Source organism: Fundulus heteroclitus, chromosome 22, assembly GCF_011125445.2.
Source record: "Fundulus heteroclitus isolate FHET01 chromosome 22, MU-UCD_Fhet_4.1, whole genome shotgun sequence".
NCBI classification, from domain to species: Eukaryota; Metazoa; Chordata; class Actinopteri; order Cyprinodontiformes; family Fundulidae; genus Fundulus; species Fundulus heteroclitus.
The window spans coordinates 22,901,444-22,927,639 of NC_046382.1; the positions used below are offsets into that span (position 1 = coordinate 22,901,444).

The 26,196-nt window shown below is 41.8% G+C and overlaps 1 protein-coding gene across 5 annotated transcripts in view; it reads left to right on the forward strand.

The window, feature by feature from the left end:
- The window catches only part of march8 (membrane-associated ring finger (C3HC4) 8), a 111,613-nt gene that overhangs the window by 58,343 nt on the left and 27,074 nt on the right, over positions 1-26,196 (forward strand). For 4 of the 5 annotated variants that reach the window (XM_036125852.1, XM_036125854.1, XM_021307540.2 and 1 more), the window contains exon 3: positions 22,358-22,408. In XM_036125852.1, the coding sequence (XP_035981745.1) occupies positions 22,358-22,408 (51 nt within the window). Of the gene's footprint in view, positions 1-9,839; positions 10,477-22,357; positions 22,409-26,196 lie in introns of those variants that run through there. The other variant, XM_036125855.1, reaches the window with a different exon arrangement.

Below are 26,196 nucleotides of genomic sequence, written 5' to 3' on the forward strand. Positions count from 1 at the left end.
CAAGAGGCTCGTGGTAACTCTAGAGGAGCTGCAGAGGGGAGAATATGTTGGCAGGAATACTATTAGCCGTGCACTTCACAAAATTTGTCTTTTATAGAAGATCGTCAAGGAGAGAGTCATCTCCGAAAGACGGCTATAAAAATTAATGCTTGCAATTTGCCACACACCATCTAGGGTACTCAGCAAGAATGTGCAGTGAGTAGCTAAAACACTGCACATCACCCTGGTTTCCCTTGGTGAAACGTGGTGAAGTTGAAGTGTAACACTTTAAAGATGCTTTTCTTTTGCCTGGTCAGAGTTGATGGAAAGACAGATGCAGCTGAATACAGGGTAATCCTGGAAGGAAATCTGGCAGAGGCTGCAAAAGGCTTTAGAACCGGGGAGAGGTTCAGCTTTGAACAGGAAAACAACCCTAAACATGCAGCCAGAGTGGTTTAAATCAACGCTTATTCATGCGTTTAGAACGGCCCAGTCAAAGTCCAGACCAGGCTCTGCGGTAAATCCTCAAACTTTCCATCCAATCTGGCTGAGCTTGACCTATGCTGTGAAAAGGAATGACTAAAAGGTCCAGCCACTTGGTCCAAACCCCTTAGGCGACATCCCTGCTGAATAACCTGCAGCTATAATGTAACCAACACGTTCAGATTTACATCTGCCAAAATGAAATGTCTATTTTGTATCTTCCACTTCACAGCTACGCACCACCTTGATGTTGGCATATCACATGAAATCAAATAGGGGAAAAAAAAACAAGCTGTCTGGCACTTTGAACGTGACCAAATGTAAAATTAAAGGGGCATGAATGTTGTTATAAGGAAGCGTTCATTAGTGGCGGTCTTTGCCAGGTTGCGCGCTCGTTTTTTCTCTCCCTCTAACCCATTCACAGTAATTGTTTGATCCTGGAGACGTCAGGTCAGCCGGGTCGAGACCATGAAGCACGATAAGCTCTGCCATAGATGCTCTGTGCTGCTGTCTGCATCCCAATAGCCACTCATGACTCATCTCAGACGTACACACGCACTTGCATATTGTCAAGAATAAGTGAAGTTTGCAGCCCTCTGTTGCGATGCGGAGAAGGAATTCAAGTAAACCAACATTTGCCACATGATGAAAATGCACTGATAACGTATCCCACCTTGAAAACATCGCGTTTGATGTTAAACACTGATAGAGCCATAAATGCCGCAGGAGCTCTATTTCTTCGCCTTGCGAGTCTCAGATGCTGGCAAGCGGCGCACAGCTCCGTGCAGCCGCTGGCAAGAAAATATTTGTGTTTCTGAATCAATTTGGTCTGAAATTTCAAAAGATCTCCAGCCAAGATGCGGTTTTGAAAGAGCCCACAAATCAAACCCCTGAGTCCCATTGATTCAGCAGCGTGAGATGTGTGTGTGTGTGTGTGTGTTAGGGCTGATGTATTTCGTCTGCTCACAGCAGCCAAACAAATGGTGAGTCTTGTGACACAGACGGGCCACTCAGTAGATTCAGGGGACAAAAATTGTTAAATTACCAGAAATAATTACTATGAAACCTCAGATAATTCTAGCAGTAGTCAGTCCACAGCACGGCTGTCTGAGTGGCTGCAGAGGAGCAATGTGAGCTGAGGAAGAACCTTGCAGGCAGAAATTATTATTATTATTATTAATATCTAGTATATGTCCTGTATGTGCAGCAGTAGCCCAGAAGGTTACTGCACCCCAAGTCTGTTGGGGAAAGTCTTTCCGACATCTTAAGTTTGAAGGAAAAGAGGTGTGAAGTGAAGCAGAGGAGAGGAATTGTCATGATGTGGGTCTGCTTTGCTGTCTTTGAGTCTGAAGAGTCGGTCACTATAAAAATGGCCGAATTTATCACGTTATTTTTCAGAACGTAAAAACCAGGGAAATCGTTACAATTGTGAGGACAAAGTTGCCGGCTCTGTTGTTAAGTCACAGCTTACGACCAAGTCTAAATGATCTTAAAGGGGGGAAAAAAAATCACAATTGCTTGTTTTGAACAACTACATAATTTTTCTCACTTTATCTCCAGTTTAGAGCAGCTGCTCTGACACCGCGGCCTTGTTGGTAATCGTATTCCTTCGAAGGACAATGTGTTCTGCCGTGTCCAACGCAGTGGGCTGCTGAGTGGGCAGGCAGACGTTTGTGTGTTTGGTACGAAAAATCTGCTGTCAGGAAGTCAGCATCAGGCGCCAGCGGTGGCGTGTGGAAAATGACATTACCGGAGACAAGTTGTGCGTTTTGGCAGATTGGCAACGGAAACGGTGAAAATAAAAATAGCATTGTTGTGAGAGTAGTTGGAGAAACTCATAAAATATCTCTGTTTTAAAAAAAATGGCCTTGTTGGGACAGTTTGTTTATTACTTAAGCAATTTAGCATTTTTACTTTGTTCATTATGGTAATTTTTATTAACTTAGGTATTTTTTAATGTTTTAAAGGTATATACTTTTTAAAAGTAAAATAAAATAATGCCGCAGTCATATCACTGTATATTGTGAAGTCATTTATTAATAGCTTTTCCAACTTTAAATACATTAGAATGTATTTACCATTTGGCATTTTATTTGCTTTGTTGTTGAATCATTATATTTTTTTAATTTACAAGTTTATTAATAATTGACTGTTCTTTCCACTATATTACCCTTTTGTGTCTTGAATCAACTTGCATAAAACATTAAGCTTAACTTTTCTATCTATTGTGCCTTGCAAAAGTATTCACTTGAACATTTGCACTTTCTTTTCACGTTACAACCACAAACTTCTGTGCATTTTATTGTTTCATGTGGTTGACCAACAAAAAGCAGATTATATGTTTCCAACATTACTACAAATAATACACCGGAGTCAATGCTGGTGTAGAGCCACAGAGTCTGTTGTGGTATGTTTTTTTTTTACTTTGCAAATCTAGAGATGCCCATTCCTCTTTGCAAAATAGCTCAATTTCAGGCAAATTTCTGTTGGCACCAATTCTCAAAGATTCTTAGTTGGATTTATGGCCGGACTTTGACTGGACCCTCTATAACACGTGACTGTTGCTTTGATCTAATCCTTTTCACTGTAGCCCTAGCTGGATGTTGCGTGTAGTTGTCCTGCGGGAAGGTGAACCTCCAGCTTAGTCTGAAGGCTTTAGTAGCGTCTAAAAGCACTTCTTTATGTACTTAACTACACCCATCTTCCATCAGCTCTGCCATTTCTGAAGAAAACACCATAGCATGTTGCTGCTGCCCCCATGTTTCACCATCGGGGTAGAGTATTCAGGCTCTAATGTGCAGTGTTATTATTTTATAATGGTTCACCTTCCTCTACACATGTGCATGGGTTGTGGCAAACCTTTATTTGGACTTTTTTAGGACTTTTCTTTCAACAACAGGTTCCTTGTTGCCATTGTTCCATAAAGGCCACACTTGCTGCCTACATGCCTCAATAGTTGACCTGTGGACAGATTGTTCCTCCTGAGCTGTAGAGTCCAATCCATGCCATCATAAAACTTCCAATCATATTTTCTGATTTAAGTAGGTTGTGTTGAGACTATGAGAAAAGAAAACTTCTGCAAAGCACTGTGCACTTTCAGTTTCTATTTCTCATAGCGAAACTAGTCTATAAGTCGCAGGCTCTCTTTGGTAAATTCTGAGGAAAACGCGAGTGTGTTCTGGCCCCTGTATGACCCCGGCCTCCCAGCCCAAAACGAAAATTGCCCAAAAAGGGGGACGGGTTGTTCCCCTCTACCTCCCATCTTACCACCCTGCTGATGGCCACATGGGTATTCTCTGCATGACCCCCTTTCAGCTGTCCCCATCAGCTTTCACAGTCCAAGATAGATGTTCTCCGTCGGGCGCCAGAATTGAAAAGGAGGCGGAAACGGGGGACAGTGGGCAGTGGGTTGTAGCTGGAAATCAATAAAGCTACTATGCAGCCAGCAAGCTGTTATTTCGGGATGATGAATCGATGCTTTTGTGCCGGGGCGATGCTGGTACAGTGATGGCCTACTTAATGTTTTTGCTTCTTCATTTTAGAGTCCGGATTATGTTCTGTTGATGGCAGAGGCTCAGAATAGCAGAGAAGCAGAGCTCCTAATCAAATCATTGCAAAGGATTCATGCAACATGCGTTTACTCTTTAGCAGGTTTTTTTTTCCTTCCAGTCACTCGTGTTTCACGTTCCCTTAATTGGAGGTAGATTTGACTGATGCGTCAGGCATACACGCTGCAGAGCTGCAGTTATCAGTATGCATGACTATATTTGAATATGAACTGAAAAGGCTATTACAGCTCAATTTCATGCCCAGCAGGATATCCGAAACGTTCGTCTCTTTATAGAAATCAGACTGCCAGGAGTTCTCACCCTGGTTCCCATCTCTCCTCTGTGCCTTCTCGTTTTACCTTAAAATCCTGTCTTTAACCCTCCATCCAGCTCTCAGACATTTTATCTTCTCTCCTGCTCGCTCTCTGGTTTGGCAAAGCTCCCCTTCCTCCCTTTAGACTCGGTCAAATGGGATTGGGTGGTGTGGAGTTATTGTCACGCACTGGACTGACTATCTCATAATAAACAAATGCTGTATATTGACAGTTGCACAAGTATTCACACCTCTTGAACCCGTTACACTTTCACATTACAACCACAAACGTCAATGTATTTTATTGAGTTTTTAAAAATATAGACCAATGCTTATTTGTGCAGGGTTGCGGGGGGAGGCTGGTGCCTACCTCTGGTGGTCAATGAGCGAGAGGCGGTGTACTTCCTGGATAGGTCGCCCGTCCATCACAAGGAAACACAGAGACATACAGGATAAACAACCATGCACACACACTCACACCTCATGGCAATTTTAGAGAGACCAATTCATCTAGCAGTCATGTTTATGGACTGTGGGAGGAAGCCAGAGTACCCGGTGAGAGCCCACGCATGCCCAGGGAGAACATGCAAACTCCATGCAGGTCGAACTCCGTGTTGGAACCCATGACCTTGTTATTGCAAGTGGTTTTTTGTTTTGTTTTTTTTACGAGTTTTAAAATTATTTCATGCATTTCATCAGAGAAACAACCAATGCGCCCACTTTAACTCTGGAGGAGCTGCAGAGATCCAGCTGAGGTGGAGGAGTATGTCAACAGGACACCTATATAGACCTGAATTAATAGGGACAGAAAGAAAGCCAGCGTAGGAAGACACAACAAACATGTGACAGAAGGTGCTCAAGTCAAATGATACCAACATTTATTTTCTTTGGCCTGCATGCAAATTGCTATGTGGTGATGGAAGTAGTACGCCATCCCCACCCTAAATTATGCTGTGGGCAGCGTCATGCTGTAGGGAAGCTTTTCTTCACCAGCGACAGGGAGGCTGGTCAGAATTGATGAGAACGTGGATGGGGTTAAATCCTGGAAGGATAACAAATCTTAAAGGCAGCAACAAACTTGTAGTTTAACACTTATATTGTTCGTAATACGATTCTCAGTTATCGGTTTGATCGATCTTGCATTAAAGTTTTTTTTTTTAAGTTTCCTTTATCTGTTTACCAGGGTGCTTTGATGGGCAATAAGGACCAAAACAGCCTGAATAGTATTGTGAATGTTTGCTCTAAGGTTAATAAACTTTAGCAGAAAACTCTGTGCGCAATTTAGAAGAAATGGGTGTCTGGAAAAGCAAAGAAAATGATCAGTCAGCCTGACCACATCCTTTTAGCAGAATTTCTGCTATTGCCTTAAGGCTGTTGTTAGATTCTGCCTAAAGTCCTTTATTCCCTCTGCTATCAGGCAGTTTAATAGTTTAACATCTGATGTTTTTTGTTGTTGTTGTGGTTGTTTATTGTGTCTGCTTAATCTTTTGTGGTACCTATAAAGAGTTTTTGTTCAGTTAATTAATAATTTTGGTTAGTAGATGCCTGTTAGAGATGAATGTATAGACTGGTAGGGTGCAAATGAATTCCCCCTTGGGAATTGTCCAAAGTTGTGCGAACTGATACTATTTCAGAGGTTGCACCCAGAGCTACAGTGGAACAGCTTAAGCCCAGCATACGCACCATGTGCAATTTCTAAAACAGGATTTCCACGTCATGCTGCTGATGCTCAGTATGATAGTGACTCCTGTCACGCTGCATAAAGATGCCTGACTGCACGACCTGCTGCTTCAGCAGAATCGTGTCTGACTGATCCAGCGGAGCTGTCAGTCTATCAAAAAATATAAACACCGATCTACAAATGGTAATCTACTTGTTATTAGAGTTAAAAAGAGGAAACGAAGGATTAGGGAAAGGAGGACGCCGGACAAGCGCTTCCTGGCTGGGCTGAACACAGAGGCCGCACTGCATGGTTTCCCCAGAACATTTCTGGCACAGCTTGATATTTTTTCGGAGGTCGCTGTTAGTCAGGACCAAATTGGTAGTCGTTGCATTCGTCACAATGACAGAGACCACAGGCCAAGCTCAATTCAAGCTCACACCCAGAGATTTCATTAAAGGCAAAAGACTACCTAAGAGGGCCGATAATCACCCAGTGTGAACTCTGCTTAAATTCAAGCATTTTCTTGTGTTAGAAAGGCCCCGTCAGCGTCCAGACCCCAGGCAAGCCTGAAAAACGGATGTTCACAAAAGCTCTCCATGGTACGGAGCCCCTGAAGGGGCACTGCAGGAAAAAAATAAATGATAAATAACATTCTTGTGCGCACCAGATTCTTCTTTGGCTGCCATCTTTAATATCAATAAAAAATAACTATCTGGTGCACCAATGAAAGTATACATTGTGTGTGTGAAAATATGTGGTGCTTATAATATTACAAGCTTTAAAAAAATAAACAAAACCCTTTAATGTCCCTTTAGAGGCGCCGTACAGATGAACCTAACTGTAATTGGTCAGTGTTTTTGTAAAGGTCAACACTTCAGGTCATTAGATGTGCTAAGATGATTGATACTCATGTTAAAAGATTTGCAGCTGGATAAAAAAAAGTTGGCTTTACAAGGTATTGGCTCTGAAAGGCGCTGTGATCATACTATTTGTAAAAAAAAAAAAAAAAAAAAAAAAAAACAGGCTTGAATACTTTTCCCCCCACCTGATAATGATGTGCATTTTTCCAATGATCTGAGACAGGAGGTCTGCATAATCTACTTAAGTTTGTGATTGCAGCATGGTAGTATGTGAAAAGATGAAGGGGTGTAAATACTTTTGTAAGGCCCTGTAACCCCTGATAGTCGCTCTTTTATTTTCATGAGGTTGTCGACCATTGTATGATCGTGTTGACATAGAAAGCTTAATGAACTTGTGTTCCCCAGTAATAATCCAGGGTGGGCAGTAAATCTACACGAGGCCTTGAAGAGCTGGGAACAAACAGGAAACTCCTTCAGCCCAATCTTTGAACTCCAAATACCACGACGTCTTTGACATATGCAACAAACACAAAGGCTCCTCTCTATAATCCCTCTCTGCCGATATCTTTATGTGAAAAGGCCCCTCTGACTGTCTCGCTGCTTTGAAAAAGAAGCATTATTAGGTTTTTTTCCAAGTGAAATGGTTTTTAAGTAGGCTGAGTCACCAGCTGGCAATCTTCTCGTTTGCGCCATACTTTTATCTGGAAAAAAAAAAAAAAGCCTGTTGACTGTTTGTTTTCAGCTCCAGACTCTGGTGTTGACATTTCTGCTGCAAATTTGATGCATGCCCCTCATCCTCAGAAGCTGCGATGTTTTAAACGAAGCGGGCCGCCGCAGCCTTTTGGCTAAGCGATATCATCAGCCCTCTCGTTTTTCTCGGTGTTGCCTCATAATTCATCCGAGTCATTGCCTTGAGTTTAATTTCGCAGCATTTACGCACCAACTGCAGCCTGTGGTTTAGTCCGTATTAAGCAGGAGAAAACGATCTGGTCGGACATCGGGTTCTGTGGCTATTTTGCTTTCAGCTAATGCAAATCTGTTGACAACTGGCCGTGTTTGTTGACTGGAATGCTGGTTCAATGAAAAATAACCTCATTAAAGAAAGCTAGCTTGTTTATGCAGTCACATACAGAGTCTTGTAAATGTAGTGTTCCCAATTGGTGTTTTTCGCGTTTTGTCAGGTTACTGTGACAAACTTTACTGTAATTTTTTAGGTGATTCTATGTAAAGGACTAACACTGAGTAGTGATTAATAATGAAATGGAATGAGTTTTTTTTTTTTTTTTTAGCCTGGTTTAATTTGACGCTCCTAAATTAAATATTTTTTAACAAATTAGGTAACAAATTCACCCAATGTAAAGGCATAACCCCGCCCCCAGACACGTTTTGAAAGATGCCACCAAAGTGGGCGGACCCAAGGACACGGATGAGGATGGGAGTTTTAAGCAGGGCTCATATCTGCGGTGGTCAGGAGGAGGGAAATGGAGTCATCAGGTGATTTTGCCACATAACTGTTTGAATTTGGGGGCTATGGTGATGAAAGCATGTACCAATAGGAAAATTCAACTGCAATAGCCAACGTTTAACCCTAAGGGGGCAGCACTAAGATGGTTTATACACAGATATTGCAGAATTAAACAAGATCACGTAAAAATGGGGAAAAAAGGCACAGTAACATTTTAAGTGGCACCCTTAGGCCCAGATTATACAGTTTATCTGCAGAAAAAAAGCTAATTTAGGGTGAGTTACTCTTTAAATCACCAAGACGACACATGGAGGTGGCAGATCTGTGGAGATAATTTTGTTTTTCAGTCGGGACATGAACAATGGTAATGAACGATGTACGAACTACACAAGAAAAGCGAAATTGGTTGTTGTTGTTGGTTTGTTTTTTTTTGTTTTTTTTTTACTTGAACCTGCAAAACCGAAAACAGCCTTCCTTCTGGTGAGGACATTTCAAATTAAACTGCAGAACTCCCTGGAAGTCTTCATAGATCTCTCCCACCGCAGCACATCGACATCCCAGACACCACAGAAGAAAAAGGTTCGGCCCAGATTTTGTGTCGAGAAGAAGCTGCGAGACCTCCCAAACCCGTTACACAAACAGAAGGGTGTCCTTTTTTTGTTGCATACCTGAGAGAGGGATCTTTATCAAGAACAGGACTGTTCTTACAGAGCATGTGTAAGATATGTTGAGACTACGGGGGGAAAGTATGAATGCATTTTATGGTATGGTAAATATTTAGGTAGAAGGGAAAAAATAATTCGACTAATTCAGGATAAAGGGATTCATACTGCAGAGATGTTTAATGCATTTTTTTAAATGCATGTAGGATGAAGGTTATTTTTCTGTGCTAACTACTGTGAAAACATGACAGAGTTTTTCATTATTCCCTGGTTGCAGAAATATCATATTCACCATATTTTAATCCACATAGTTAAGTTTTAAAAGTCTCATGGGATTATCTAACATCTCTGTCTCCTATAGTGTACAACCCAAGCAGGAAATACTTAGGTGACCTAATGGGTTAAGCTTGTTCATCCTGTTTAATCATGTCAAATCAACACATTTCTACATTTTTCTTCTCTATATCTCCTTGGGAAATCTTTCCCTTAAACTTTTTTTTTTGAAGCCATTTGTTCTTCATTGGCTGCACCTTGTGAAACACTCTGGTGACTCACGGACCTGCGAAAAGGATCCTTGCTGTGTTTATTGGTGGACTTTGGCTTTAATGGCCTGCTGTGTCAGCATCAGACTGTGTCAGCCGCGTCCTTGGGCACAGCTGTGAGGAGGATGTGCGTAATGAATCGCCAACCTCTCCCAGCTCTGCTCCACCTTGCAGGCAGGAGATTGGTGGAGGTGGGAGTAACGGCATCTGTGATTGGCGGGCGATCCTTAGCGGCTTATCACATCTTAAGGTGGCTGACTCCTTTGTTGTAAATCAGTGTGTGTGTGTGTGTGTAGAGGGGGAATTCGTAGGGTAGCAGGCTGCATTATTGTGTGTGGTGGTCTAGGACGGGCTTAATCAGGGTTATCGGGAGGCTCTTTAAGGTTCAGCTCAGTGCTCAGAGCAGACAGTCTATTTAAAACCACCTCCTCCCTCCCTTGAATGATACAACAGCAGTATGCCCCTCCTCCCTAGCTCCCCGTCAAGATCAGCTGGAGGAAGTGGATGCTCGGCCAATGAGATTACAGTAGCAAAGCTACACAGTGTGTGCCTGTGTGTGTGTGTGTGTGTGTGAGTGTGTGTGTTTCCGCAGCTGAAGGGGAGACGAGTCTGGACAGGCAGCGGCAGATCAGTATTTATCTGTTTGAAAAGAAAAATGTAGGCCAGCAGCTTGCTCTTTTTCTGCTGTGCCTGTTCCTATCGTTCCTCCTTTGTTTCTGCTCAGTGACGGCTGACGTTGCCGTCGCAGCTTTACTTCCGTATTTGCGAGGCTTGGCTCTCTCTGTTTCTCTGGAATTTGATACCTTGCGATCGGGATTCACCGCAAGGATCTACAAAAGGGGCATGTAAGACCCCCCTGATCAGCCATCGCCTGTGTGAGGGGTGTGTGTGTGTGTGTGTGAGGGTGACGGGATTTACAGATCCAGCAAAAATGAATCCCTGCTGGAAAATGAAGATTCAGGTAAGGATTCTATTTTTTTTTTTTTAAATGCTATCGCTAGAGCTTTTGTTGTTGAACCTGATTTCATTGTTTGGTTTTTAACATTACAAACCAAGACGTAAAAAGGATGCTTATGGTGATTTCTGTTTCCTGGTTGTTATGGTGAGGCCTTCACTCTGTGGGGATACAGTGCTTCTAAGATGTAATATTATTATTATTCTTTTTTCCATTTCGGTTTATGATGGAAAGGAGCTAATTAAGAGCAACAAGGTGTCCAAAGACTGTACCTCTGTACCTTTGTGGCGGTGCAGATGCATTGTTTGCTCCCCTCGTCTTTCTGTGCCCTTAGATTCTTTACGTACATTCAGCGCGAGGCAGGTTTTATTTGCACAGTCCAGAGAAGCATCTGCTACCTCTTGATTGTGAAAGGTTGACCCACTTTCTCCAATGCTGCTGCCCTTTGTTCAGAAAGAGTAGGGGTTTGCAGATTATTGCTGGAAGTCCAGCAGAAAGCATCAGAAAAATACTGCTTTCAATTTAGTCGACAGGAACCCACGAACCCACTCACCCCCCTGCATGAGAGGGGTTTGTTCTTCCCTCATCCGCCCTAGCATTTAGTGGTACTGGTGTGAGAACGCTCGACGAGGCTGGAGCTTTAACTGCAAACAGAAGCTCCAGACGAAACCAGCGACCTCAGTAGCAGAGCAGCCAGACGTGTAAAAATACTTTGCAGCTCTGGCTGCACAGCTTATCATGTCGCATCATCTACTGATGAACCAAATCACAGAGCTTTGTGTCAAATCTGCAGCTGTTTGGTGGGGAGGGGAGGGGGGGGGGGATTAAGGAAGTCACATGTCAGAGGCAGAGATTAAAGCTGTTGGACGGGGGAGATGGAGAAGCAGCTGAGGAGGAGGGGTTGACACCGGGTAGGAGGGTAACCACAAACTTAAATGGATTTTATTAGGATTTTATTTGAACCTACGTACGCCCAGACAAAGTAGTGCATGGTGATTCAGTGAAAGGAACGCGTTACACGGTTTTCAAATTTCTTTACACGCGAAAATCGAAAAAGTGTGGCTGGCATTGCCACAGATTTCTAGTTGGGTTTAGGTATGGACTTTGACTAGGCCATTCTCATCTGTTCATAATGTTTTGATCCAAACCGTTCCATTGTAGCTCTGGCTGCATGTTTAGTGTCTTTCTGCTGGAAGGAGGACATCTGCCTCAGTCTCAAGACTTAGTCAGGATTGTCTTGCGTTTAGCTTTGTCCATCTTCCCATCAGTAGTGATGGTTTCCTATTCCTACTGAAGGAAATCATTTCCACTGCATGATGCTCCCACCCTTACATTTGGGTTGTTAGTTTTATATCCACACACAGCTAATTTTTTTTGCAGGCCGAAATGTTTAATTATGGTTCGTCTGACCACCTCACCTCTCTTACCAGCTTTGCTGTGGCCCCCCACATGCCTCTAAAGGGGTCTAAGGACATTCTTTCAGATTCAGATTCTATAAAAGACAAATTTGTGGCGTGTGTGAAGTTATTCACACATACCACTCTGGGGGAGCTCTTTGCAGCTCCCCCAGAGTGGCTCAGGCTGCTTTTCTAATTAATGCTCTCTTTGCCTAGCCAATCAGCTCACGTGCCCAGCCATGTCTTCTTTGCAGTTTTACTATCTCTGATCCATTTTTGGATGATAAATTGAACAGTGCACTGTAAGCTCTTCAAAGCTTGGTCTATCTTATAACAGCCCAATGACATGCACATAGTTTTGTGGTGGCAACGTGACTCAGTGTGAAAAGATCACAAGGTATGCATTATTTCACAAGGTACTGTACGCGGTGCGACTCCAGCTGCTATTCAGCTGATTGTTCTTAACCTCTGAAGACCTGCATGTTCCTTAATTATAATGTCATTTTCTTATACCCCACATACATTCATTGTTTCAGGACTTAACTGACTCAACACTGAAGCACTTAACACAATACTTCTGAAGTTGTGAAAGCTAATGCATGGGTGTTCCCAAATTAAGCAAGAAATGCCTGCTTGTGTCGTGTAGTGTTGCGTAGGACAGCGGAAAGCTACTCTACATCCTTATTGAATTGACCTCCTGGTTTCTGTTGGGATGTCTGTGCTTCTTTAAGCCTCTGAGGGAATAATGTTGTCACTGGGGAGTATAAGATAAAGCACAAATATGTAGCTATTAGTCATAACTGCACTTTGCCAATTAGCGGTAGCTCGACTTCGTCAGGCAAGTCATAAATGGCGTGAGGGATTGAAACTGACTGAGCTGCTAATGAGGAAATGTGACTTTATGGCAGATATTGAAATCTTTTCCCATAAATCATTTGGTGTTTTTAGTCCTTTCTGTGGAGGAGACCCACCCACCTCCCATGTCTCTCTTAGATTTCACTTCTCCTTTAACATACTGCACATCCCCTCTGAAAACTCACTCCTGATCTCTCGCCAGTGCTCTGATTGGCCGTTAAAGTGAGGTTTAATAACGTATTTATGAGAGCCTTTCTGGGGAAAAAAAAAAGGTCTGCGTTGTCCTCAACCTGGTGGTCACTGTCTCAACTTCGCCACATCCTGTTTGGACATACTGATGTAATTATTGCTAAGATGACAGGGGGAAGAGGAGGAGGAGGAGGAGATGAAGGTGGGAATGGGAAAACTGCAAGCATACATCCTGCTGGGGATCACACAGAAGTTCTTATTCATAAACAGAAAGATCTCCCAGAGTCTTTCTTCGCCTCAGGATGGTGTGGTTTTATGATACCGGCTGCATATGACTCCTTTAGGGCCTCAGATTGAACTTGTTAAAGAAAGGGGGGAAAAAATAAATACAGAGTCATATGAGAAAGGCTCTTCAAAAGGAAAAAAAATTGAGCTGCTTTGTAGAAAACCAGCACCTGGAGCATGTGTTTCATTTCCACCTCTGTCTGCACATCGTTGACTTCACAGTTTATGAAGTCCATTTCCTTTACATTCGGACGCAGCCATTGTTGTTATTGTCTTTAGTTTTGGACGTCTGTGGTCAGCCAGGCTCTGCTTGTCGTTGCTGCGCATAGTTGAGATTTCTCATCTGGTTCTCTTCTGCTGCTCGCCTGCAAACCTGAAGTCGCTCCGCATTTCCTCCTGGAGTGACCGCTGGACGACGACACGAGCAGAAAGCCACAGCGATGGCCGACCTCCCTTGCTGTAGGCGTTCTTTATTGTGGATTGCCAGGATGTGCCAAGGGAGGAGACAATAACTGCTGTGTTTGCTCGAACATGCCGAATCTGTTCGCACGTTTGTCCGTGTCAGCTGTATTTTCTGGTAAACTATATTTAGGAAAGATTTTCTTTGCAAGTGGAGGGTCAGGGCAAGTGGTGACCTAATTTCTAAACCTCTTTTGGGCCGAAAGATCAGACGTCGAGTTACAGTCTGGTACAAATCATAAGCTTCACCCAGTTTCGACCATCAGATTAATGTTGGTTTTCTAAACCCAGACGGGCGATTTTAATTTAAAGTTAAACAGACTTGTTTCACTGACTGGTAGGTAGTTCAGCAGGTTTAGTCATTTAGAACTAGCATGGCAGGAAATGTGTTGACAGCATATTTAGTCACAGTCCACTCCCTCCATACGGGTTTTAATAGGACTGATGAGGAAACGCATTCACATTACGCATTCAGATGTCTGAAACTAGCATTCAAATCTGTGTAGTTCATTTTCCTCCCCGTTTAGATTTTCTAGATGGATTTGAGCCTGTCTTATCACCTTCACAGTCTGGAAACCCTGTTCAAGTTTGCAGCAAAACAGGTTTTATCAAATGGGTGTAAGAAGCGTTTTTGTTATTATTGCATTTTAACATGCGGCAGAGGATGCAAATGACCTAAGTCTAGGGCTGAGGTTCACTTTCCATATGGTTAAGCCTAGATACAGCCATAGCTACAAAGACCTCTGCATCCAAGATGCTCTAAGGAGCGTTTCTGCAGATCGTTCCTCCCAGCTGCAGTCAGTCTCTATAATTTTGGCTGCTCCCAATAGACATAACTGGCTACGTCATACTAATCGTTGCACAGGTTCTGATCTAACCATTAATTGTTTAAACTCTTCCCAGATGCTAAAGGTACGTTGCACACGCCTTAGTTAGGATGCTGCTGCACTACCATGCATGTTGTATTATGGTGTCTTAAGTAAATAGGCTGGAGTTTCTTCTTCTCTTTTTCTTTTCCTTGCTAATAATTGTGTGTAACTGTCTGTGTGTTTGCCGCTGTCACACCTGAATTTGGCCCTTTGCGAGACAATAAATTAATTATCTTAAAGAGAATGGTTTAAATCAAACTATTTCTCTGTGTTAAAATGGCCCAGACAAAGTCAAGTAAATACAACACATTAAAATATAACGGTGTCTGGCTTGCTTTGCTTCATCCAAACTGGGCTTTTTTTAGCTTTATTTTCTAAACATATTTCTATTCTTATCCGCTCATGTTTACAGCTGGCAGTTTCTCAGTTCATTATACTGAAGTTTGCATAATGAAAGCATGCTAATGGGCATTGTAGTTGTTCTCGATGTCCAAGCCGATGCCGAAGGTAAGGTACTGGTGAGGGAATTGTTCCTATTAAGTAATTTATTTAGCTTCTGTTGAATCACAGCAGCTTGCAGAAGCCTCTTAAAGACAAGATATATTTACAGACAAAGGATAGTGGGGGAAGTAATGAACTGTGTGCAGAAAAAAACAAACATCTCTCCATTAATTTCACCGATTTAATTCCGTTGACTCGCACCTCATTATTGCTGTCTGACAGCAGAGGCTCTCCCTCTTACTTTGTCTTTCTTTGTTATAGTCGTCCTCCTCCCTCCTCACCTTGTTAGGCTTCCAGTTAAGGGATCAGGGTCATTCTGTGGCCCTTTTCTGCAGAGGAAATGGCACAAAACATCTCCCTGTCTGGAAAACAACATGCTTATTATAATGTCTGCTAGAGCTCTGTAGATGCGACATGGAGACGACACTGCTGAACATCGTTTTCTGTTGGGATCAAGGCAGTTTTTAACAAGAAGACATTCTCGCTGTTTCCTGCTCTCCTCATTGGGCGGTTTTTAAAGCAGTGGAAACAGATTCTGCCTCCGCTGTGCCTGCCCTCCAAGCTTGAAGCTTGTTTTAGGATTAATAATCTGTTCGCTCGTCATCAAATCTGTCCAAAGTGGCTGAAAGTGATGTTTTTATTTTTCCACTGGTGGGAGCTTTCAAATGAGAAGTAGCTGCTTATTGGCAGCTAGAAAAACAAGCTCTGGTTGCCATTACACTTTCTGAGTCCTCCCATCAAAACCACATGCTTGGCCCTGGGGAACAGTTGCAACATGTCTGGGCAAGTCCCTGTATGGGATGTTAGGATACCAGGAAACTTATAGAATAAGGCCTAGTCCACACATGGGCGGAAATCTGGGAAAACGAGTACATTTATATGCAGGTTTTCCTTTCATCCACACGGAAACTCACTAAAGCCGATTATTTCTGAATACTTAGTTTTGGTGTCTCCGTATGTACATGACAAAACAGAGTTTGAGGGTCCAGCGCATCACATCCTGGGACAAATACTGTGGCGCTATACATTGTGATACGCTGCCCCCTGTGCATATGGCATGTTTAAAACAACACCCAGTGGCGTATTTGTGCGTGTTTGAGCACAAATTCTGTTTTCAATATTATTTTTTATAAACGATGTGGGGGAGATATGAATTTTTATTAAGACCCAGCTGCATGTGTACAAGGCATAAGTCAGTCTGGGAAAATAGCAATTGGAGTTCCCAGTTACAGTACAATTAAATTAAGTTGTTAATATAATGTGGTTAAAAAGTCCACCCAGTTACATTGAGTTTGCATCAGTCCCTCATCCTGATCAAGCATGGGGCAACAGTGGAGAGAAAAACACCCCTTATAATAGAAAGAAACCCCTCAGCACAGCCAGGCACAAGCTGAGGGGTCGTCCGGGAAAGTCGGAGCTCGCCATGCAGCCTCCGGTTCAGGGTCCAATAATTGTGCCTATACCATGTATGGAGTCTTGCCAGTTTAAACTATAAATTAAGAGCTTTTGATTGGTTTGTATCTCTTGCAACCAATGGTACACATAGAGCTGTAAAATATAAACTTTTCAACATGTTTGTGTTTATACATAAAATAGAAGGACATATATTGTTATCGGCTTGTATTGCACGAAAAAAATGGCAGATCCCGTGATTTTCTGCTTGCAACTAGAACGTCCTAAATGAGGGCTGACAGTATAAGTACCATCACAGATTTCAGTGTAATAGTAGTATTATCATGCAGTTTCATTTGACAGTTCAAAAACATTAGCTTCAAATGACTGATATCAAGTTTTCATCAAATATATTTGTTATTTTATATTTCTTAGGATTTTGGTCACATTTAAAAAAGCTAGAGCGTTTGCTTTTCTTCGTGTAATTGTTGCATGAAAATGAGCAAAGCTTTAATCTTTTGAGGCAAAGAACAGCCAAAAAAATAACTAACAACTCAATTAAAAGACTGTGACACTGGTGAATAAGATCATTCTCCTGCAGGCTTTTTTTTTTTTTTTTTTCAATTTTTCACATCTTTAGCTGTGAAACCTGAGCGCTTTATCAGAATTATGCATGAGCCCAGATAATGAGGCCACCTTTTAGTTTACAAGTTTGGAGGCAAAAAAAAAAAAGGAGTCTTGGATCTTGAAGTTTGTGTGACGGTGATGTTTTTTAAAGGAAAAGTCAGTATGAAAGTCTGGGTTTATTCAATAGCTCTCCTAATCACTGCCATCTACGACATTACACATGTGGCCTTGTTATTTCAACAACACCTTTGCTTTGGCGTATTCCCTTGCTTTTTCACTTTTGACAGAGAACACAGGACTGAGGTCGGGTATCATCAGTTTTGTGAACATTTTTGTTGTGCTTTTTAAACGTTGATTGCCATACCTTGGGAAACTGGGTCCTGTGTCAGCTTAGTCATTGATTTTCTGGACAAATTGTACCCTTGGAGAGCTGTACTTGCCATCTTGTGGAAATTAAATTGACCACATTGACAAAGCAAAGACAAAGAAATGGAGACGAACCATTTAATTTGCAAGTACAGACAAAAAAAAAAACACCCATCTTGGAGCAGATTTACTCTTCGGAGCAAATTAGCAAATCAGATGACGTGCCTGTAGGAAGGTTCTGCTTTAAATAACAGCTCTTGTGTTAATTCAAATCAAATGTGTTGGCTTCGGGGTAGAGTTATTTATTTTCTGGCATCAGAATAGGACGGTGCACTTGAGGAAGAGTACATAATGCTTTTCACAAAGCTAAAAAGTAATAACAGAAAATGTTTGACTTACCTTGCAGCCATCTATCATTCTACCTCCTGGCTCTAGCATATCTGTAAACATATGTTGTTGTTGTTGTTGTTTTTTCATAAAACTTGACAGTAAAACCTGCAGTGCAGTAATGTGTTCTCACACCTTAGCCCTTTTCATTCTTCTCTCAAAACAATAGAAGATAATAAGTTATCATGTACCCTTCAAAACTAACCAAATGAACAGGCATAATAGAAGTAAGATCTCAGAGGAGTTTGGCAGTGAGTGTTGCACGCCTCCCTTGTAGCTGAAGTTCTCTGGTCACCTTAGATTTCACCAAGGGACGAAATAGGTCGAAGCAGCACCTTCTTTGAAAGTTTTGAAATCAATCTGCGTGAAGATAGAACATCTTATTTTCACACTCTTGCCCATCGTCTTGAGTGGCAACACCAAAAACCATGTTAAGCACAAACCTTTAGACGCGAGTTCTCAAGCTTTAACCAATGATGCAGCCAACATTAAATTGAGACTGCGGACCATTGTCTTCACTGTGTGTGCTTCATTTGATAACTTTTTCTGTTCTTAATTACCCTCTCAGAAATAAAATCCGTTAGCAAGAAGCAGAGAAGACTGCGTTCGCCACCTTCAAGAACTGACTTGGCTGATTGCAGTCGTGGTGAATCTCGACAGTAAAGAATTTGGTCAAACTCTCCAAGAATCAAGAATCTTTAATGGCACAATGTGTTTCCATAATGAGACAGACTCCAGTTAAGGATGCACACGGATTACATATAACAAGCAGACACAACAAGACATTGTGTTTCCACACCTTTTTTCATCTATGAAATCAGTTGATTGCTCTGTCCAGCGACGCTTCCTGAAAAGCTTAAAGTGTGCAAATAGTCCTTAGCTTCTAATGAGACTCATATCTAAGTCAGAAAGTCAGATAGGAGTCCCTTTACAAACGATGTAGATTACTATACTGTTGCATGAATTAGTCGGCCGCTCCATCGCACTCATGCACACAGAAAATACTGTGCAATAATTTTAAACCTTCAAGTTACAGAACTGTGCAATCTGCATGGATGTCAAACCAGACACTCCCTGAGAAACTAGTGTGTGCAAATAGACATTGCCAGTAGTGTGTTTGTAACATGTAATAGACCACGAACTGGGCTGATGCTTTACTGACTCTCAGCAGGGGGCGATAGCCCTCACTGCTTTTGGAAAGGAGATGTTTTTAAGTCTGTTAGTTTTTGATTTAATGTCCCTCAATCGTTCCCTGAATGAGTCTGTAGTAGAGCAAAAACAAGTGTCACTCTGCTGGTTTAAAAGCCACGTCTTGTGGGATGGAGACAAAAAGATGAGCAGTTCAATATTGGCAGGGAAAGCCTCATGCTGACGCGTAGTCGAGTCGCCAGAGGAGAAGTAAACTATATTGATTCTAAATCCTCTAACAGCTCCTTAGATGTTGGAAACATTTTCTGTCACTGGAGAAGACGACCGATTTCTGTTTCACCAAACATCCACATTGACCACAAATCGAGTGCCATTTACCCCGGTAAGACCAGATGTTTGTGCCATAGTAGTTTAGAGGTCAACCATTTGCCTGCTTTTTGAGTTTGGTTGAAATCAGAAGAACACATTATATTTCATAATCTTGTCATCACTGTTGAGCAGCTCTGGTTTTGTTGGGAAAGCTTGTTTGTATGTTTCTAGGTCTGTCTACTATCTGTATTATACAGCATTTATATGTCCCCATGTCTTCAGTGGAAAGTGAAGACTGGGTTGGAGGATGAAGAGACTTGGCACTTATAGTAGTCGTATTACCATGGCAACTAGACACAGATGAGTGATAATTGGTTGCAGATTGTCGTACAGTCTGAGTGTGTAGACTCTAGCTTCCCATCTGAGCAAAGGGATCGCTTCATAAGGCTAGGCGAGTTTATTTATAAAGCACTTTTCAGTAACAAGATGATTCAAGGTGCTGAAAGCCATCAATAAACCTGAAAAGGAGTTTAGTTTCCAGATGAATGGACCATGTTATGAATTTGTGTGGATTTCTTTTTTAGATGGCTTTAAAATCTTTGCAATCTCTGCAAGACTAAATACGAGAATGTTACTCATCTCTATGGTGTTGTGTTTTAGAGTCGCTATTCTTCATAAACACAGCATATTGTCAAAGTGCGAAGGGCCTATAATCAATGCATTTACTGTTTGTGTCCTGAAGAGGAACCTAACGGGTTCCTGCCTTTGCACAAACAAGCAGGAAGAAACTCCAGTTTTTGTTGACGGAGCAGAAGTGTGTCTGGAGCGGACCACAATGGTTCCTATTGGGGAATAAAGGTTTTTCGGCATAGGTGTTTTCCAGAGCAAAGTATGAGAAAACAAAAAGAATATTATAAATAAATATATTTTATTTCCCTTCTTATTTAATAATTAAAGTGGGGGGAAAAATAGTCCAACCAGAGTTTTATTTTTCTTCACTGCCTCCATCATAATTATATTTCCACCCTAACATAGTTACCATAATGTCAGGTTTGTTTACTCCATCAAGCCTTTTGTTACAGTCGGAGTGCTGGGAAACGAGAGCTGGCGTGCCCCTGCAGAGATTTCATAGATACTAGATGTTCATCATATGATGGAACAGGTATCGTGAACTCTTGGACTTTTTCAACCATGAACCCAGAAATTAGCTGAGAAGTGTTCCCTCTTCTGCTTCTTTATTTTATTTCTTTATTTAGTTGCAGTCTGTGGATTCTTGCCTCAGTTTACATATTTATGGCCCGGCCACTTTATGAATACTTGCTACACGTCAGTCATAAATTCTTGTGTTTAAACATTACAAATTCTCCAAAGAAAACCTGCTACCAAGACATGTGGGCATTTAATCTCCGAAATATATATTTTTTTAGATGCTGCAATGTACAGAATGGCTGCATGGTGATACCAAAGCAAAGTTGCCTCTTGGTATTTACTGGTATTAGAAACATACATATCAGTTCAGTTGGTCATGCTAAGCTGCCCTCGCTTGTGAGCGTATATGTGCACGATTGTTTGTGTCTCTGGGTTGACCAGAAGTTTATAGCCTTAAAATATAATGACCGCAGTAGTTTAAAGGGAAAAAAAGAGAGAAAACCAGACAAAGGCACAGTTGCACACTACAGGTTTCCGCGTTTCTTTGTTTTGTTTTTTTGTTTGTTTTTTGTCAAAACAAAAAGGCTAGTTTTGCCTTGTAAAACACATTATGAAACTAAGGATTAAGCTGTATAGGGTTTTATAATAATGGCTTTATTTGGTGTATTTTAACCTCTCAAACAAGGACTTTCTTATTTTACTTGAGCCTTCATTCTCTTATCTATCGTGATGTTAATTTTAAACAAACTCATTTTACTCTCTACACACTCTGCCAGGAATAGAGCAGCCAAGCCGTCGGATCAGGTTTCCACCTGCACTTGCTGGGATGGATCAGTATCAGCAGCTTTTTTTTTTTATTCAATATAAAGCAGGCCTGCTGCAGTGAGACAGTGGAATTGGGTTTTAGACATGTTGGTAGATGCTGATGTATGTAATTCTTCTAATTGTTGGCAGTTTATATATATATATATATATATATATATATATATATATATATATATATATATATATATATATATATATATATATATATATATATATATATATATATAAAAGCAAGTATTAATGCAGCGATCAAAGCATAGACAATTTTACTGATGAAAAATAAACCGTGGTTGGGTTTTAGTGGGTTTTGTCCTATTAAATAATCTAATATTTGGAAAATTGAGTTAGTGTGTGGTCTGAATAATGCAGGAGGAGTTCAGCATGGGGAAAGTGTAATAGAGCTGGTTTTCACCCCTTAACACTTTAATTAAGCCATACCTAACATAGAAATGATGAGAAAGTGCTCCCACAGGGCCAGTCTCTCTCAGCTAAGCTATATTTTACACGCTCTTTGACACGTCCAGTCATATCTGCAAATTCTGCGTTACATAATCATAATCGATCACTGATGAAGAAAAGCACGCTCGCCTTTAATGCCAATCCTGAATGAGCCAGGACACGCCAGCAGATGTTTATCCCCGCCTCTGATGCAAGCTGAGGACACGAGTGGGAATCACTAAAGCTTATAACGCATCTTGACAGCTTTGGAAGTATTGGCTTGTTCTGTTTCCCTGCTAATGATGCAAATATTATGAAACCGTTGGATTTGAAGTTTTTGGACGACGCGGTATGGAGTCAGCTTGTCCTCTTCTCATCTCTTGCCATAATAAGTTGATTTATCAATTTAAAATGCCAAACGGCCGTGGTTCGCTGACACCCTGAGCTTTGGATAGCTTGAATCAGTTCTCCCTGATTTACCCTATAAATGCCTTCCATCTGACGCAGGAAGGCTGCTCCTTTACCAGCACTTTTCATTAGAAATAAAGTGCACTTCATATGGTAAAAATAAATTGTCTTTTCCCAGCGAGCACGTTGGCCAGCATTGAATATTTTTTTTCCATTTTGCTTTAATGTGTTTTTATTTACTGAAAATGTTTTGTTTTTTCTCCCCCTCTTTTTATTTTACAGAATGAAAAGCCTCTGGGTCATTCTGCAAGCAGATCCAGCAATATATCAAAGGTGAGTGACACCCATACAAATGAAAGAATCTATAAATTAAAGATCAAGCCCGGTGGAAGGAGCTTTCAGAGTGAAAACCGGTGATGGAGAAGCTCATTTCCCATCGCATGGCCCCAATTAGGGTCTCTGATCTTCTCCAATCAGTCTCTGCACACCTCTCTCTTCATCCTTTTTTTTTTTGTCTCTTTCCTCTCATGCCACTGTACCTGAAGCTAGCCTCCTGTATAGAGTGAGGTGCCACGGCATCAGTCCACACTCCCCTGAGCCTCTTAGAGTTTAAACGCTTTAGTTGGACTAATAGATGTCAGGGTTATTTTGTCACCAGAGGACAGCTCCCTGCAGGTTGATTTGATTCGCCAGCCCGCTCGCTCTTTAGACACGAGGAAGGTGGGATTTAAGACGCCCAAGTGGCAAATTTACTGCTCATTTTCGGGGGTAATGGTTGTGGTTGGACATAAATACTGTCTTATTGGACGGTGTTCAGCTTCGTTAATGAAATGGACTGCTTGGCCGTGCTATTACACACTCACCCATGTGCTAGACGGCTAAGGTGACAAGCATCGACGCCCTCTAAGGGAGTATAAGCCATATAACGTCACTGCTAAAAAAAAAAAAAAAAGTTGGCTCTTTAGAGTGTTGTGCCAAAGAGCAGTAATGAAAAGTTGAGTGGAAGGAAAAAGTGTCAAGAGATCCTGGACTCAGTATTGAGTGCATATAGTGTACAGTAAATTACTTTTTAGTGGGCCGACATTTCTGCCCTGATAAAAAAAATTTGTTTATAGGTAATAATCAACATTTCTGAGAATCTAAACTTTACCAAAATAAACACAAATCGTTTCATTCAAATTTCTTGCGTTGTGGCTGTAATATGGCAACAGCTCCTGCTAGGAGGTCGTGCAGGAGGACTGCGGTTTCTGTGGTTGGCGGTAAGCAGACGCGTTGTCATTGAGCGTCCTACCTAGACCACCATTCCTCTGACAAGTGGGAGAGTTAAATGAAGTGATAGACATGAAGTATTAAGGACGCGCTTAAGTTTGACAGCTTTAATTAATATCCAGCAGTCGTGCTGCCAGATGGTGTTTCCTTCTCCCCCCCTTCAGGGAAATGCGACTGACGGACAGGTTCTAAATCGGGATTAATTGTTCTCTGGATGGCCGAGAACGCTCATCTGTTTTAAAAAGAGCGCGTCTGCTCGATACAGAAAAGGTGGGACTAAATTTCCAAACCAGACAAAGAAAGTAACTAAATCAGGTTTTTTTAGCAGGTGATGCCAACAGTCAAGTCCGTTGCAGGATTATCATACATTTTCCTTTCTACACTGTCTTTTAAAAACCCCATTTCCTCAAAGTGGCATCAAATAAGATCTGCAAGAGCAGAGAAGTGAGGGTTTTATTCATATATGCAGTGTATTTATAAGTCTCCTCGCTCTCTGCTGTATTGGCAGGATGAGATGAAGGATTTTCATATTTTCGGCAGCCGCTCAAATCTTCCCTTTGCCGCAAGAATACAAAATGTAGGCCAAGTTAATTTGTCCTGCAACACTGCATCACAGTGAGATGCACCACCGATGATGTTCTGTTGAATTACACATGTGCCTTGTTTGGAGGGGCAGCAGAGAGAGGCTTTCGCGTAAAAAAAAAAAAAAAAAAAAAAAAATCCTTTACTGAGATTCGGTTTGTTTAACCCTTAAAAATAAGGACAGCCAAGTGTTGTTGAATTTGATCGCGTCACTCAAGTTCAAACCAAATCGCATTGAATGGTGTCAGATCAGCAACAAACGAAAAAAAAAAAGAGGAAGAATACGCTTTTATCCAACTGTTGACCTACTTCACTGATATGTCTCTATTTAAATAACTACTGCTTCATCATGGTAGCAGTATTTCACAACAGCTTGGCACAACGGTCCGCTTTGGAGCATCTGAGAGCTCTCAAGCACACAAAGAAGTCGTTCTGTCGACGCAACCCGCTCCTCTATTGTGCCAATAACCTAACAAGATGCTTGTGATCCTTATGGTGGGCGCTGTCCTGCTTTTTCTGCTGAGTTCACCGCAGTAATATGTCAAAGTTGCAGATATGCAGGCGTGTGAAGGGCTGCCAGAGGAATACCTGTCAGGAGAAACATGAGAGGCTTAGAAAGCAGGCATTCATTTTTAGCCACGAGGTACACTCTTTCATAAGGGTGCTATTGCCTCCATCAATGAGCTTGTCCCTGTGGGGGTTAAAGGTACCCCACAGATACGGTGAAAAAGGATTACGTCCCATGTTTTCCGATCATTCACTCAACACGTGTTTATAAAGCTTGTCGTGAAGAAAGCTGTAAGAGAAATTGTGAAAACTGGCCAGGGTTGAGTGTGTTGATCTGCTCCGAAGCGCCGCTGGAGCATCATCCGAGCCCGTGGTGCGGGCTGAAGATTGTCCGCCGATTTGGCACGAGTTGATTTTCCACCCGGCGAGGTCAGAAGGCTTAGCTGGAGCCCTTTCTCTGTTTAGCACAGAGCTGGCAGTGCCTCCCACGCGGCTTTGGGAACGAATTAAACTATTAACAGTCCTCCTGAGCTCGTAAAGCAGCCACTCAGGGATACGTTGGACTGCAACTGATATGCAGTGAAGCATCTGGTGAAGCTTTAAATTGAAGAACTGCTGGTTTGTCGTGCAGGCTTGGTCGCTTCAGGGTTCTGTGCGTTTCTGTCTTCCAGCTCTCCACAAGTCTCATTGCCCGCATCTTGGGGTACGGCTCATACGGCAAGTGCCGTATAAAATCTATTGTTACCAGCTGCAGATGTGTTTGTTGCAGCATTTTCTTTTCCTGATCGAGCAAGCTTTGTTTCTCCGTGGAGAAAAGCCAGTTATGTTGTGAAATTACTGATGGAGGATTATCAAAGAAAACATCCTGAGCCCTGGTGAAAACGGGGTACATCTTTCAAGCGGTAGTGCATGTTCACAACTGATTTCACTGGTTTAAAAAGGAGTGAGGTTTCAGTAAGTTTTTGTTCTCGTCGTAACCTGCAGTCATTTATTTGTGGAAATCTGATCCGCAAGTCGGGGAAAACCAGAAGGATCTGCTGTTTGTTGTGGCGCTAACTGCTATTAGCATTGTGAGCTGATGCCTCTCCCTAAATGCTGAAAGCTAGAAGCCAGGTGTACGTACCCTGGGAAAGGAAAACAGAGGGCACACAAAGCTAATGCCAGACAAACACACAACATAAACGGACTCACAGGTCCATGAGTATTTTCTATGCAAAGAAAAGGCAGGGAGCAAACAATCTTAATGGCTCAAGTTAATGCAAAAAAAATTGCGTAGATGGAAATCATCGCAAGTAAATAAGAGAAGTACTCTGTGGATAATGAGTACATAAAGCCAATTTTATGAATTTTTAATATGTCGGGGCGTTCCCTCTTCTAATGGAGATAGAGCTGTCGCATTAAGGCTCATCCAAGATCGCAGCAGTTTTTCTAGCTCACACAAAAGTGTCACGAAGGAGATAAAATGCATGATTTAGATTGGTGTTAAGTGCCAGAGAAATAATTGGCCAATCAAGCCTTTGACACGGACTACTGCTATCAAGTTGCCCAGATTACGCGTCTAAATATCTTTCTAGTGTCTCAATGAGACAGGGAAAATGTTATTACATGACTTTAATGTTGAAGTGGCCCAGATCGTTGCTGACAGTAAACGCTCCTGCCTGCCTTTGGTTGGGTTTCATAGAGACCTACCACAGGGTTTAGTGATTACTCAGGGTGTATAATCACTGGAAATAGCTTCAATATTTGAACAATCTCCCCACTGC